Genomic DNA, 14,336 nt, shown 5'->3' with positions numbered 1-14,336 from the left:
CTGAGCTCTTGGTGATTGGAGCTACGCTATGCTAACCAAGGCAGCTACACGACAGGACACGCACAAGCTACGTGCTTTTGAAAACTTTTGGAGAGACCTGAGTGGATTTACAACTCAACGAACACGTTCGCAGGAGGACTCTGGCTGGAACTGACCTGCACCGATGTTCTGAACAACCGCGATATTAAACTCTTTGTTAACAAAGAAAGGAGGATGGACTTTGTCTTTAAGTGAACAGCAGCTGTGGTAAGTCAACTGCTTTTGTATTTTTACATCTGCAGTACCGTTTCTACTGTGTTCATTTGTCTATTTATGAATAATATGAATGGCTCGTGCTCTAGCGCTGCAGTGTTGCTGGATTGATTTGTTGCTTTGTTGTCATATAAATATATGCGACTGGTTCTTGTGAGTTGTTCTTGTCATTGTGTTAATTACATTGATTTGGACTATATGCATTGTCCGTTAATTACGAAGAGAGTCATGTTTTTTTATTTCTCTATTGCCTTCAACATCATCCAGCCTTTGCTTCTGGGGGACAAGCTGGAGCAGACCGGGGTGGACCACCACCTCACTGCATGGATCTTGGACTACCTCACCAACCGTCTACAGTATGTGCGGTTACGGGAGTGTGAGTCCAACCTGGTGTCCTGCAGCACGGCGGCCCCAAAAGGAACAGTTCTAGCTCCATTCTTCTTCACCTTCTACACCTCGGACTTCAAATACAACTCTGATAACTGCCACCTGCAAAGGTTCTCTGATGACTCTGCAATCGTTTGCCTCATTTCTGCCGGTGATAACAGGGAATACAGGGAACTGAACCAGGACTTTATAGGACGCTACCAGCGTTACCGCCTCCAGCTCAACTCTGGTAAAACCAAAGAGCTGCTGGTGGACTTCCGCCGGGGTAAACACTCTCCTCTGGTACCAGTGAACATCCAGGGAATGGACATTGAGATTGTGAGATTTTATAAGTACCTGGGTGTTCACTTGAACAATAAACTGGATTGGACTAATCACACAAATGCACTCTATAAAAAGGGTCAGAGCTGACTCTATCTATAGTGCAGGGAGCACTCCTGAGGACCTTCTTTGACTCTGTGGTGGCATCAGCCATTTTTTATGGAGTGGTCTGCTGGGGCAGCAGCATCTCAACAGCTGACAGGAAGGCCAGCAGTGTGCTGGGGTGTCCACTGGATACGGTGGAGGTGGTGGGAGACAGGAGGATGATGGCTAAGCTATCATCCCTGATGAACAACACCTCCCACCCCATGCGGGACGCCCTGGCAGCTCTGTGCAGCTCCTTCAGCCCCCGGTGTGTGAGGGAGAGGTACCGCAGGTCCTTCCAACCTGCAGCCTGCTGCTTTCAGGCTGCACAACCAGCTGTGCTCCCAGTAGACCACACAACACAAAAAATCTATACAATGTAAATACACCGTGCAGTAAATTTTTTTACTTAGTTAATATTCATTACTGTTTATTACTTATTTACTTATTAATAGTACTTGTTTTGATCTTGTTTTTTTTTACTATGTACCTTGTTTGCACTGTCCACATTGCTGCTGTAATCCTGTAAATGTCCCCGCTGCGGGGATAATAATAAAGGATTATCTTATTTTTTCTTAAAACTCAAATCTGCTTTCAACGTGTGAAGTTAATAATGTATGTTTGTTTCTATTGTTATTGCTTTTATAGTTTCTGTTTTGACCATGTAAAGTGCCTTTGAGTGCGCTATGCAAATAAAATGTATTGTTATTGTTATAACTCACCCTGTTGCATGATGGTGCACAGCTGTCTTTACAGAAGCTGATGTATGACGTCACAACCTCTGTGTGCTCATCCAGACTGTTGGTAGTAGTTCTGACATCCCAGTCTGTACAGTCCAAGCACGCCCAAAGATCCTCCAGAGCTTCACCGGTCCACTGCTTTGATTTCCTCACAACAGGTTTACAGAGCTTTAATTTGTGCCTGTATGCAGGTTGGTCCGCTCCACACACAGTATCTCTCAGTGAAGCACAGAAAGGAGGATGAAGAAACATCTCTGCTTTTCCTGCAGTGGCTGATGTTCGTCCAGTTTGTTGCACTGAACGCATGTTGGAAAGACATATTCCTGGTTGCGGTGTGGAAAACCTGCGCTGACAAGCGCACGGCCCGTTTTCTTTCTTCTCCTGCAGCTTTTCACTGCATGTACAAAGGTGAGCGCACTGTTGACCCGTGTGAAGGGGATATAAAAATGAAGGTTGTGTTTGAAGATGAGTGTGGTCCCTCAGCATTTACAGCCCAGGCTCTGTTTTGCTTTGCTGCTGGTGTGATCCCTTCACAAGATGATCTCAAGGTTTAAAATATCTTTATATATTTAAATATTTTTTCAAAATTCTGAACTTATGTCTAGTTTACATTGCTGGCTCATTCTATTTCATAGGCTAGTTTCACAACAATGGTAATTATAATATCAATATAATAATAATATAACTTCAATGAATTGAGAGACTTGAACAAATTATATTAGTTATCCCTTCATTTTGACACCATGTGTGGGTCAACTACACACTTCCCGTAGGACATACTGCTGTTTTAAATGAAATGATTATCAATCACTTTGAACAGTTGAGCGCAACATAACATTTTCCAGCATCACGCGAAGCATGCCTATTGACACCAATAACTCAACTTAAAACTGTACAAAAAAACTGTTTTGTCCTTTGCATTGGTTAAAGAAGTTCTGCATTTTAATCTTTACTTCTTGATAACCATAAAATGTGATCATGACAGCAGCAGTGTGTGGGCGTGGGCCAGATTTGTGTGTCTGCCGGTAACTGCACTGCACTATTCTTGAACCTTTCCTTATCAAACCCACTGTTGTGCCACAGATTACATCAGCCTTGTCTTGTATTACAGTACATCATGTTATTCAAGTTACTTGCTGTGCACTAAATAACCCATGTTGTCCTGCAGCACTAATCACATTCAATTTGTGAGATTAAATGTACATGCTCACTAACAGTGAAGATATTTTGCCTCCATTCCTCTGTTGAATTTAGGCTGTTGCCCCAATTGTTATCCTTCCTCTCATCTGTGCTCTCTTGCTGTCAAAGTTCCTTTCATTCACAAATTCCAGCGTCACCATATCTTGCCAATCCACTCTCTGACTGAATTCCTCGAGCCAGTCTGTCCTTGGGTGCACTTGGGTGCACTCTGCCCTCTCTCCTATCTTAATAGGATGCCCATGTTTAATTAAGGAAGATGCTCCAAATCTTTTATCAGTTGCTAACTTTTTACATGTTTCCAATTAATAATGAATTGTGTTACTGGCAAATATTCGATTAATTACCTTCACACAATCTCGTGAAAAAACAAGACCAAATGTACATCTGTGCATTAGCGCTTTACAGTAGGGAAATCAAAAAACGTAAACTGTAAGAGATTAGGAACACAAATACAGACCCTGAGGCGTAGCCCACAAACTTCCTGCTGTATGCTCTACATACATAACACCATGTAGCAGATAGAAAAGAAAGCTTCCGTACTCACTGATTTAGAACAGTAGTTACATCACTTGAATATTATTCCGGTTGTATGATATGCAAGTGTAAATGGGCCCTTCACCAGTGTTACACATGAACAGACACTTAAAGGATCATGCTTTTTGACTTCTCAAGTGCCTTCAACAACCCAGCCCCAGCTGTTGAGTGAGAAGCTTCACGGGACGCAGGCCGCAGTCTGTGCTGTTGTAGAACTGAGTGTCGGACGTGGTGATGAGCAACACAGGAGCACCGCAGGCCACCTCAGACGTTTAGTACAACCCACACTCCTGTCATCTGCGTACATTCTTGGATGGCTCTGTAGTAGTTAGGTGTATCAAAGGTGGATGGGAGTTGAGTACAGGGCCTTCACTGAGTGGTGCAGAGGGAACCACCTACTCCTGAACATTACCAAAACCAAGGCGATAGAATAGATAGATAAATACTTTATTTGTCATTGTGGGGAAATTGGTTTGCAGCACAATCACAAGATATTTCATCAAAACACAATCACAGAAGTCCCCACTGTACTCGTCATATTTAGTGTATTCAGGAAATCTATTAGGGTAAGTGCTAATTGTTGGTGTATAAGATAAACAATAAAGATGATAAAACACATCCCTGGGGGAGCCTGTGCATGTGGTCATTATTCCAGAGAGTGATGTGCTACTCGGACCAGCTGGATTCTACAGCTATGAAAATCAACAATCCAAGCTGGTCATGGACTTCAGGAGAACAAGAACTGCTGCTGATCCATGAACATTCTGGGAGAGGAGGTGGATGTCAGCGAGGGGGCGGGGTCATTCTGGGTCTTCTGCTCCCAATGTTTTCTCAAAAGACTTCAAATGTAAAATTTGTCATTCTCAACATCTGTTGTGGTTTGATGTCATACAAAATAGAATTGAGGCCCGAAAGGGTGATTTTTCCATTGCCAACCATGTTTTTCCCAAATGATGTTCAGATTTTTAGGCATTCTATTAATAATTGTAAATTTCGCCGCTGCAGGACTAATGAAGGATTATCTTATTTTATCTCTTAAATGGCTAGAAATGTCTTGCGTATAACTGTTGTAAATGGAGAAATAAATCTCCCTTCTGTGTTTGGCCTGAGCCCCGGATGTTTACAACGTCTGGCTCCGCCACTGCTGGAGGTGGTGGACAAGTACAAGTATCTATCAATTCACTTTGACAACAGACTGGACAGCAGACATAACATTGAAGCTGTTAACAGGAAAGGACAGAGCAGACTTTACTTCCTGAGAAAACGCAGGTCCTTTAATGTGTACAGATCTTTGTTGCAGCTCTTTAACCAGTCTCTTGTTCTCAATGTGCTGAGGCCGTGGCATCAGAGCTGGCGACCAAAACAGACTGTTGGGTCTGGGAACCACCCTGGAGTCGTTAGAGTTAGTGGTCATGGAAAACACCTGAAATCCTAATTACTACCTCCTAGTAAATAATGTAACACTTCAAGTGAGAGGCAGATCCAGCTCTGCTACAGGAGCTCCTTCCTGCAAGCTGCCCTCTCTCCGTACAACCATTATCCTCTGGGTCAGGACAGGGAGGTCGGGAGGTGGAGCCTCACACTCCCCTTTAACACATTTAGGATAACAAACAATCTAACGCTGGACTCATACTTTCACCTTGTTTGAATTCTCTGATCCGAAACTTTACAGTATACTTTGCATTTCATTTTGTACTACTTGCACTGTGTCCACCTCGCATCTGATATATGTGTCATTATTCAATGAGTATTGTATTTATTAGTATATATATATATATACACAGTTTATATATATATTATATATATTTGTATTTTTGCTTTTTTTATCTTTTAATACTTTAACTCAGTTTGGGGATTTCTGCCGCCCTCAGGCTCTGTAATGAATGAATAAAGGAATATTTCTGTGACAATGAGTGGAGAGTGTTTCTTCCCAAAAGCCAAACGGCTCTAGAGTTAAAGGAGAAGCCAAGCATGAGTCTGAGAAATGGGAAATATATGGCTTCCTAATGTTCTTGTCCTGACAAAGCTGTGAACAAACACAGAGGGATGATTTATTGTTTGGTTGCACCTGCTGTGAGATAACCGTTGTAATCATAATCACTGTGACTTCCCAACCTAGTTACAACCATAATATTGTTGTAGAACGGCTGCCTTTAGGCTTGCCAAGAGCATTTAGTCATCAACATGAACTACGGTTTGGCATGTTGCTCTGACTTTGCTCCTCCTATTCTGGCTGCTGATTAACCATTGTCTGAGTCATAGGATGTTCCTCAGGATATTCAGACTGTTTGTGACAAATTTGGCAAGAGTGATTTACAGTAATATCACGTGTCTTTGTTTTCATTACATTACATTGCTAAACTGGATACTTTAAACCCGAGGAATAACAACAAAGATTGAAACTGTATGGTAACAGCAGCTTATTGAGCTAGTGGAGAGAAGTAAAAGAAAGAAAAATCGAAAACTCCCCACTGAAAGAAGGAAAAAGAGTGGTGTTTTGTCATTTACCTTTTTATTTTTAACTTTTCTTTTACAGCACACATACAAACATGAATGATCACAAAAAATGTGTCTGTCAAAGCAGGAAAATGTCAATTTGCATAGCACCAACTTAGAGTACACAGTGCCCCGCAAACAATGAACTAAATGATAAATCAAAAACACATCTTTACCCTTGTTAAATGTGCCTATGTAAGCATACTTGATCAACAGCACATTGCATGTGATAAATAACAGAGAAAACCATTTCCATACATTCTTATCAGCTTACAGTCCCATCGGGTACAGAAGCCAAATGCATCAATACAGCAGGCGTGTAATGATCCCTTTTAAATCCATCAGCAGATCTACAGCAACTACTCTGACATTGCTCAAGCATCTGGAGTCAGACATGTAGCCTGTTGTGAGCTCACCTTTCAGACAGAGCTGATCATACTGTGCTGGTTCGCACATTGCATCTACTTTATTGCATCTACTTTAATCTAGTTGCAGTGGCGAAAGTAGTTCTGCATTTGATCTCTTTATTACTAAATAAACCATAACATATTCAGACGAACCATAAAAAAGTATTTAGGTGGACCGGGTTTGATATATAATATCATCCAGTCTGTGCGCTCCCCGATGTTCGCACCAGTCAACTGTGAGCTTTTGTCAAATTCCAGTTGGACTCTAATAATACTAATAATTCCCTTCGTGGGTCCTGATAATGCAGGATGACCATCGCTAAAAGTCACTTGTCAGTCTGTATAACGTCATGTTTTCTCCTCTTGGTTTGTTTGTAAAACGTCACTGTGAACTGGCCCCAGGAACTAAAATGTATAATTTTTGTCTCTTGGTGCAGACCGAATGAACCCAACTACAAGTGTGAAAGCACCAAGCTGCTAAATGAAGCCAACTCAGAAGTGCCTACAACTGCAGTTCTTCAAATGGCCACTTGAATCTGGCTCCAAAAGCAAGTCAATCCCCATAGACCCCCATGTTAGAAGGACAAACTCTACAGAAGAAATAAACATGTCTACAGCCTGGTACAGAAACATTTCCCCGCTCATGACAACTGTACGGGGGTGAATTTCTATGTAACTCACCTGTTTAAATTACATAAAGGCTTAAAGTTAGGCTTAATTTGAGGGCGTGGCCTCTTTGAGTGACAAGTGGGTACCGTACCAGCTAGCTGCTATAGTCTGCCCTGCTGTGTCACCTGGGCCGCCTCAGCTCCACCGACAATTCATCTCGTTGCCCATTTTTGGATTAGCCACGAGTCGTCACTGCCGAGATGGCGACGGTCGGAGACGGTCGCTTTAGCTTCTCAATGACTCTGGGTGACCTCACGGAGACTTGGTCCATATTTTATACTGTCTATGAAAAGCACCCTAAAACTCAAACTTTTGAGACCCCCCCCCCCTTTGGTTTTGAAATACTACCCCTTTTTTAGGTCTCGAGGTTGGCAAGTAGCAATTGCCCGTGCATGTCACCAGGGTCCTCCACAAGCTGCTAGCTTGACAGCTGTGACTACTAATAATAGCTGTTAGTTGTTGATGTTCATAATGATAATTTTGGGGGAGGAGGTTTTGAGGGAGGTCTGAAGGGACAGGCTGTCATTATTGCCGACTTGGCGATTATCTTGCTAGATTTAGCAACTTTTGGGGCTAGTGCTGCTAGCTACCTTCATTAGAAAACAGTTTGCAACACTGGGCTGGGTTTTTACGTTGGATATCTAGTGTACTCTTGCAGGTTTCTCCAATATTGCCTTTAAGGTTTAAGCCATTAGTATGTCTCTGTGAGCTGATAATAACGATATAAAAACTAAGCAGCTTATAACTTCAATGAGAGAAAGCAAACCTATAGTCGAGCAGATACAAGTAATGTTGCTAATTCAACAGTGGGTTTAGATTTTTCAAGAGCCGTAATAGTTAAAGGAAACCATAAAACTACAATGGGAACTACCCTCAAATTTCCATGGAGTTGAAGGTGCAAACAAATTCAAGATCAGAATCAGGGGATTCTAGCTGACTACTGAGGCAGAAGTTCAGCACCGAAGAACACCTTGCATTCTGACTTCACAATAAGGTCCGGGCGGGATGACGTCACGCGTAGTCGGTCGTTAGCCTCTAGGGAGAACAAGCCGGCCGTGTAGAGGGCTTTACTCCACTGTTCCATACTGCAACTCACCGAGTCCACTGATGACAGGAGAGGCACGTCGGTATTGTAGGTATCCCGGATAACAAACACAGAGTTGGTGAGTGTCAGCTTGTCATCACACTTAAGGTTGTCCCGGCTCTCATAAGTGATCTGCAGGAAGACTCTGTAGATGCCGTTCCTGGGCACCAAAAGGTTCCCACCGGAGTAGTTGAAACCTCCATGACAGAAAGCATTTCCAACCTCACTCTCCCATTCAAGATATTTCCCAATAACGTTGTTGCCGGCAGGAGCTAAGGATGAGAGCAGAGGGATAAAATAAGGTTATAAGAGTTCCTGCTTCCGTATCATTTCTACATAACATGAAATGTGTCACATTTTTTAAGGGAAAGGCAGGGTTTATTTTCAACTTCATCTCTATCTATCTGAGTTAGGGATAAAGTGTGAAAACGGCTATTCCTGCCCATGTTCTCAATGTTTCTGGGGCGCAGCTGCAAAAATCTGTTGTTCTTCCTTCATCCAGTGACAGGGATGGTGGGAGGAAGAACTATCGTGTGCTAATTCAGCTTTGGTAGCTGTGGGGCGCAATGCCGCTCAAACACTTGCTTGTTTCTTCTTTGCTTGTGTTACTTTTCCAACAGCGAAATTGGAATCCCAAAAATATGAGTGCAGACTAAGTCATGGACAAAGATTTTACAGTGTTGTGGCTGACTTCTAAGTTCAGCAGTATTGAGATATAGAGAGGCGGCTTTAGGCTGCAGCTGCAGCGGGTAACTTCCAGAATCTGACCTGCAGAGATCAAACACTGACTGGTGGAGCCTTTGCTCAAATTGCCCTCCTAGGCCAACAGGAACAGAATGATTCTGCTGTAATGAATGTCAGAGTGGGCAGTTTTTGTTTTGTTGGATACTGTCATCGATGACAACCCCAAGAGAGCTAGATGCATGAGTGTTGCTATGTGTAAATGTTTTACAGAGAGAGAGATACAGCAGCGGAAAAACAGTGTGTAGAGACGGCATATTTGAACACCTTACTTGGTGAATTACAGATTTATTTTCACTGAAGAGTGGAAAGACTAACCAAAACAGGTTTTGTGACTTTTCATTTGTTTCTGTCCAGTTAGAATGATGTGTGTTTTACGATGAGCCAACTAAGCTTGTCTTTGTTAAAGTGTAGGAGAGAAACTTAAATTCATAAGGTATACAGTTGTATTTTTCTGTCTGCATCCTGGTATATAAACGCACAGTCAGCAGAGACCAGCGTTCTCTGTCGTTATAGAACCTTCTGGGAAATACTACATTTACCATCTGCTCTGATTAGACATTCACATAGAAGGTGGCAGAACGTTTCCCTAAAAGTAAAGCTGTGAACATGCTAAAGCACAGGAGGACAACTATTTGACAGTAAAAGCTGAACGCGCGTACGTTGTTATTACAACCAACCTCTACAGTGCATGTTCTGACTGATTAACATGGCATCGGTCACAGAGGAGGACCACAAGATCTGTGAAACCTGCTGATGTAGTCTTTGGTTCAAATGAAAACCTACAGACACTCTTGATATAAGTGAGTCCATCTCAACCAGTGACGTTCAGAACCCAAGTTCTGCTGGATGCAACCCATAAAGTGCTTCTACCTTTCTTCCTCCAGCTCTACCATTCTAGCCACTGCTTCACTATCGCTTACTGTCTTACTATTATCATCTGTCTGCTTTGTTTGCCCCAATACTGCCTCTGTTTAATAGCTTTTGGTGAAAAGCAAAAAATGCTTCGTACAGTCTCTATAGTAGAATTACAAAGTTCATATTACAGCATTATGATTTCTAAATTCATATAGTTTATATCGTATGTAACACCAACAGAAGTTTTACAGACTACTGCAATCTATGCTGTATATGTTGAAAGTGTTTGCATGTGTTTACCGCACAACTGTGCGGCTAATTATGCCAATTATGCATGCCAATTATGCATGCCATAATTGGCATGCATAATTGGCATAATTAGCCGGTGCAACCGCAGTGAGCAACCATTAGTAACTCTCTAGGAAAGAACAGTGACCCTGGCTCCATGTTGTTTTACCTGTTAGCATGACGCTTGGATTCTTGAAGTCTTTCTGTTGCTGCTGTTTGACGCTGACCTCTACGAGAGAGATTCAAAGTGTTGTTCAACACATCGATGAATGATTTGCACCTTTTATCTTTCCTGACCAGAAATCAACATAGAACATTGAACAAGATGTTTACCTGATGAATGCCTGTAAGGCTGCATCATCGGCTGTAAGGAAACAAACACAATTATAAAATATGAACTGACCCCCAACTGCTATTGCTAATTATACAGTATATTACAATATTTTAACACAGTTAAATGTTGCTAAGACATTTTCGTAGCAGAACAGTAGTATTATAATTATTATATGACAATATTTATGAGAACATAGGATTTAAACATACAGTAAATGGTAATATCACACGCCGGCTGATACTGCTCATGTGGTACTAATGAAGGAACTGTCTCTAGGTCAAGAGGCTACATGATGGGCAGGTAAGAATCTAACAGGCATCATTCTGTTCTGTCCTTTGATTCTCTCGACAACCGTTCATCCGATTTACTTCACCCTAGGGCTGGGCAATATTTCAATATGATAATTCATCTTTCAATTAAATCATATCGTGATGAAATCATATATTTATTAAATATGATCATGATCCTCTTCAGGCTGGAGCTGATCCCAGCTGACATTTGGTGAAGGCAGTTCACTGCCAGACTATCGCAGGGCAGATCAACCACAGCTGTATGTCTTTGGACTGTGGGAGGAAGCCGGAGAGAACCCACGCTGACACGAGGAGAACTTTCAAACATGCAAACTCCACACAGGAGGCCCGTCTAGAGTGAGTGATTCGAGTCCTTCAATTGCAGGTTGTGTTGTGTACAAGAAAGCAAATACTCAGCCAATAGAGACTTTATGAATAGAGATTACATTTTTTAGATGTTCCCCTGAGCCCTTTAGGCAAGAAATGTGAGAATGGAATTTACACATAGTTTGCTTAAAAAAACATACCCAGAAAAGAAAATGGGACAGTGATAAAAATGCAAATTGCGTTTTCTTTCTGAAACTATTATTTGTTACTGAGCGCAGTGCAGTTGGAGCTCCGGTCAAGCACTGAGCGATTAGGTGAACGAAACTTTTTACTGAAGCTGAAGCTCTGATTACTAATGGAACAAGTGTGCAACATGTAGTCTATTTGCCCATAGGAGTCAGAATGGATAGTAGGAAATGTAAGTTTAGCATTAGAAATGGCACACAACAGATGTTATTCATGAAGATTGGACCAAATGTTAGAGAATGTTACTGTAATCTGAGTGTCTATTTTAGCATTGTTGGTTGAGGGGATTGGTAGGCTACATGAGTTAGCATGCAGGCTGTGGTCATTGTGGTCAACACCTGTGAGTTGTTGATTTAACACGGCCAGTAAAGCGGCGGGACCACCTGCTTTGCTGTAATGCGCAGGCGCTGAAAAAGAAGCGTTATAAACTAGCCTACGGTTTATTTCAGTGGACTTAGCAACTTTGGCAAACACTCCAACAGGAAATGCACATTGAACTATTTAGTAAGCATATAGAATTATAACTACGGTCGAATATCCCAACGTTATGTTAGCAGAACATTTTTCATTTAGAGCAGCACATTCAAAAGATATAGATACCTTTTGTCTTACTTAAATAAACTGGTCATTTATAATTGGACAGAAACGTCAGTAATTCCTAAACAACACTAGTCCCAGCAGCACCTGTTAGCGGAGGGACGGTTCAGGTATGGAACGTTCAAAGTTACCTGGCTGTCCGGTGGCCGCTGGCCTCGCCCTCCGAACACAACCGGGACGAGCAGAGCCAGAGCTCCTGAAAGCAGCAGTAGGAGCGGCACGGCTAAAAGCAGAGTCATTCGCCGATGTCGCGTCTCTTTCTGGCGGAGAATTGCAATCAACATGTCCTGCCGGTGTAGTCCTGCTTCCCCTCCGCTGCAGCAGCAGCTGTAGCGGCCCTCTTCCTCCATGCAGACGGCGTCCCGGTGACGGATCAGCCGCCGACCATCTCTATTTATGAGCGTGGTGTCGCCCACGTGGAAACCAGTGCATTGGTAGAAGTATTTTACCGAGTTTCACTCAGTGTTGTGACCCAAACACGAACTTCCTCTTTGTAAGGTTATCTTTCGGAGACTACATACACGACATGATTACGGTGAACACACCTTCATACTCCCACTCGAATTGGTTTCGCATTAGTTTAAGCTGTAAAGGCAGTTCACACCTGTTTACCCCCATTCACAGCCGTCTAGGTGAAGGTCCTGTGATCTTCTCATTTGAAACTTTGTGTTACATCAAAAGCAAACGCAATCCACGACTACATATTTTGAATGGGAACATCATTTTTAGGAGACAGGGCTGACTATTGTTTTTCGCAGGTTTCCGGGGATCCTGGTTATACCTGGACCCTGGTCTGGCCTCCTGCCGTGGTTCTGTCATATGCATTGAATGTGTTGTAACTCTGTTATGTTGTTCGTTCTGTACACATTACATCTGTCACACTTCTGTCCATCCTGATAGAAGGCCCTCCTCTGTTGCTCTCAGGTCTCTTCCTCTTTTGTCCCGTTAAAGGGGAGGGGAGTTCTACCTGTTCCGATGTGAGCGTCCCGGGACAGGGGATGTCGGATTGTACAGATTGTAAAGCCCTCTGAGGCAAATTTGTGATTTGGGGCTATAAAAGATAAATGTAAGTTATTGAAAAATGTAATTATCCAAATGTCTTCATCATTCTAAAACCATAACACAACAAATGTTGACGAGGACTCATTTTCACTCCTACCTCCTAGAAGGAGACAGCAGCTGTCTGATGTTACTAATATGTGGTTACGTTACATACATAGGTAGGAATTACCTACAGCAGAGGTCTTCAACAGGGGTCCGCGAAAGTTTTGGTTGATTAGACAATTAAAAAAAAAAAATGTTTTGCCCTAAACGTGAATGTGTCCATTATTTTAATAGTTCAGTATTGAATGCAAGATAACAGGTATGTTAATGCATGGCAGTGGCACTAATAGGCCATCACTCATTTTTCATTTCCACATTTATGTTTAAAATAAAAACATACATTTGAATAGCTTGTGTGAATGATTATCATGCAATTAACAGACAATGTTGATATTGGCATTGGTATGAGTTGAAGGTATGTTTCTAAATGTCAGTGGCAAGGCCCCCCTACTCACTGTACCTTCACATGTTTAAAATAACAACATGAATATATCAACCTGTGTATTATTTGAATAGCTTAGTATTGAATGCACAATAAAGAGGTATGTTTATACATGGCACTAGGCCCAGTTTAATATTAAACACAATCTTATACAACATATATAGTCGGGGGTCCCTGCTCCATCTCTATCAGTTTGGGGGTCCTTGGCCTGACAAAAGTTGAAGACCCCTGATCTACAGCATTACTGATCTTGAATCGAGGATCCCCAACAATGTCTTGTACCTGAAGTCTTCAATACTCTGAACTGAATATTAGGTCAACAGAAGAACATTTACTGGATTAGATTAGATTTTGATAGCATAGTAGTAGTAGTGGTATCGTTACATAGAACAACCTCCCATGAGAATGTTAGGGCGGACATTTACCCAGAAATCAGAGGGACTGAAGGAATGATGCAGAGTTGGAGATATTTAAAAAAACTAAAAGATTCTGGGCTTTTGAGAAAGAATTCTCGGCCGGTCTCTTGGAGTCATGCAGGGCCTTTATAACTGATCTTTTTTTTCTTATATTTTAAATAAAATGTATTAATGCATCTCTATATAATCAATTTACATTATGTAGAAAGAAGTGTCCACTTCTAAAACACCTGTCATTCTCAAATTCACACGACGTCTTGGCAAGTCGCAAAAAAACAAACGAGCAAATATTCCTCCAGCATTAGTTGTGCAAGTGGCCAGATAATTCAGACCACTTTGGAAACAGAAATTGCCGTAATATTAATAAGAAAAGTGTTAAAGATCCCTCCTTTTTCATCATTGCATGTACAGCAACAAGAAGAGTGTGTTTGTGTGTCAAGCGATCGGCAGGCTGCAGTCGGGTGAAAGGCAGGACTTCAGAGGAAATGATGAGGTGAGCATCAGACTAACACGAGGGCT

At 42.0% G+C, this 14,336-nt stretch overlaps 1 protein-coding gene across 1 annotated transcript; it reads right to left on the bottom strand.

Annotated features, from left to right (window-relative positions):
- Positions 1 to 7,393: 7,393 nt before the first annotated feature.
- On the bottom strand, positions 7,394 to 12,274 carry LOC306697753 (lymphotoxin-alpha-like). Its single transcript, XM_079161785.1, has 4 exons — positions 11,987 to 12,274; positions 10,395 to 10,425; positions 10,231 to 10,290; positions 7,394 to 8,446 (listed from the first exon to the last, which is right to left on the bottom strand). Exons 1-4 carry the CDS (start codon positions 12,203 to 12,205, stop codon positions 8,028 to 8,030), a joined length of 729 nt encoding a protein of 242 aa, XP_079017911.1. The 5' UTR covers positions 12,206 to 12,274; the 3' UTR covers positions 7,394 to 8,027.
- Between the last annotated feature and the right edge of the window lie 2,062 nt (positions 12,275 to 14,336).

Source organism: Pholis gunnellus (assembly GCF_910591455.1).
Source record: "Pholis gunnellus genome assembly, chromosome: 6".
In the NCBI taxonomy this organism is placed as follows: Eukaryota; Metazoa; Chordata; class Actinopteri; order Perciformes; family Pholidae; genus Pholis; species Pholis gunnellus.
Note: the sequence above shows the minus strand (reverse complement) of the source record. Positions and strands in the feature narration are given on the sequence as shown.

Bases quoted from the DNA above. Each gene is read 5' to 3' on its own strand.
- LOC306697753 (XM_079161785.1), bottom strand. From the start codon at position 12,205: ATGGAGGAAGAGGGCCGCTACAGCTGCTGCTGCAGCGGAGGGGAAGCA. The intron at 10,291-10,394 runs GTAAACATCTTG...TCTCTCTCGTAG, and splicing joins GCCTTACAGGCATTCATCAG to AGGTCAGCGTCAAACAGCAG. The intron at 8,447-10,230 runs GTAAAACAACAT...TCTCATCCTTAG, and splicing joins TCCAAGCGTCATGCTAACAG to CTCCTGCCGGCAACAACGTT.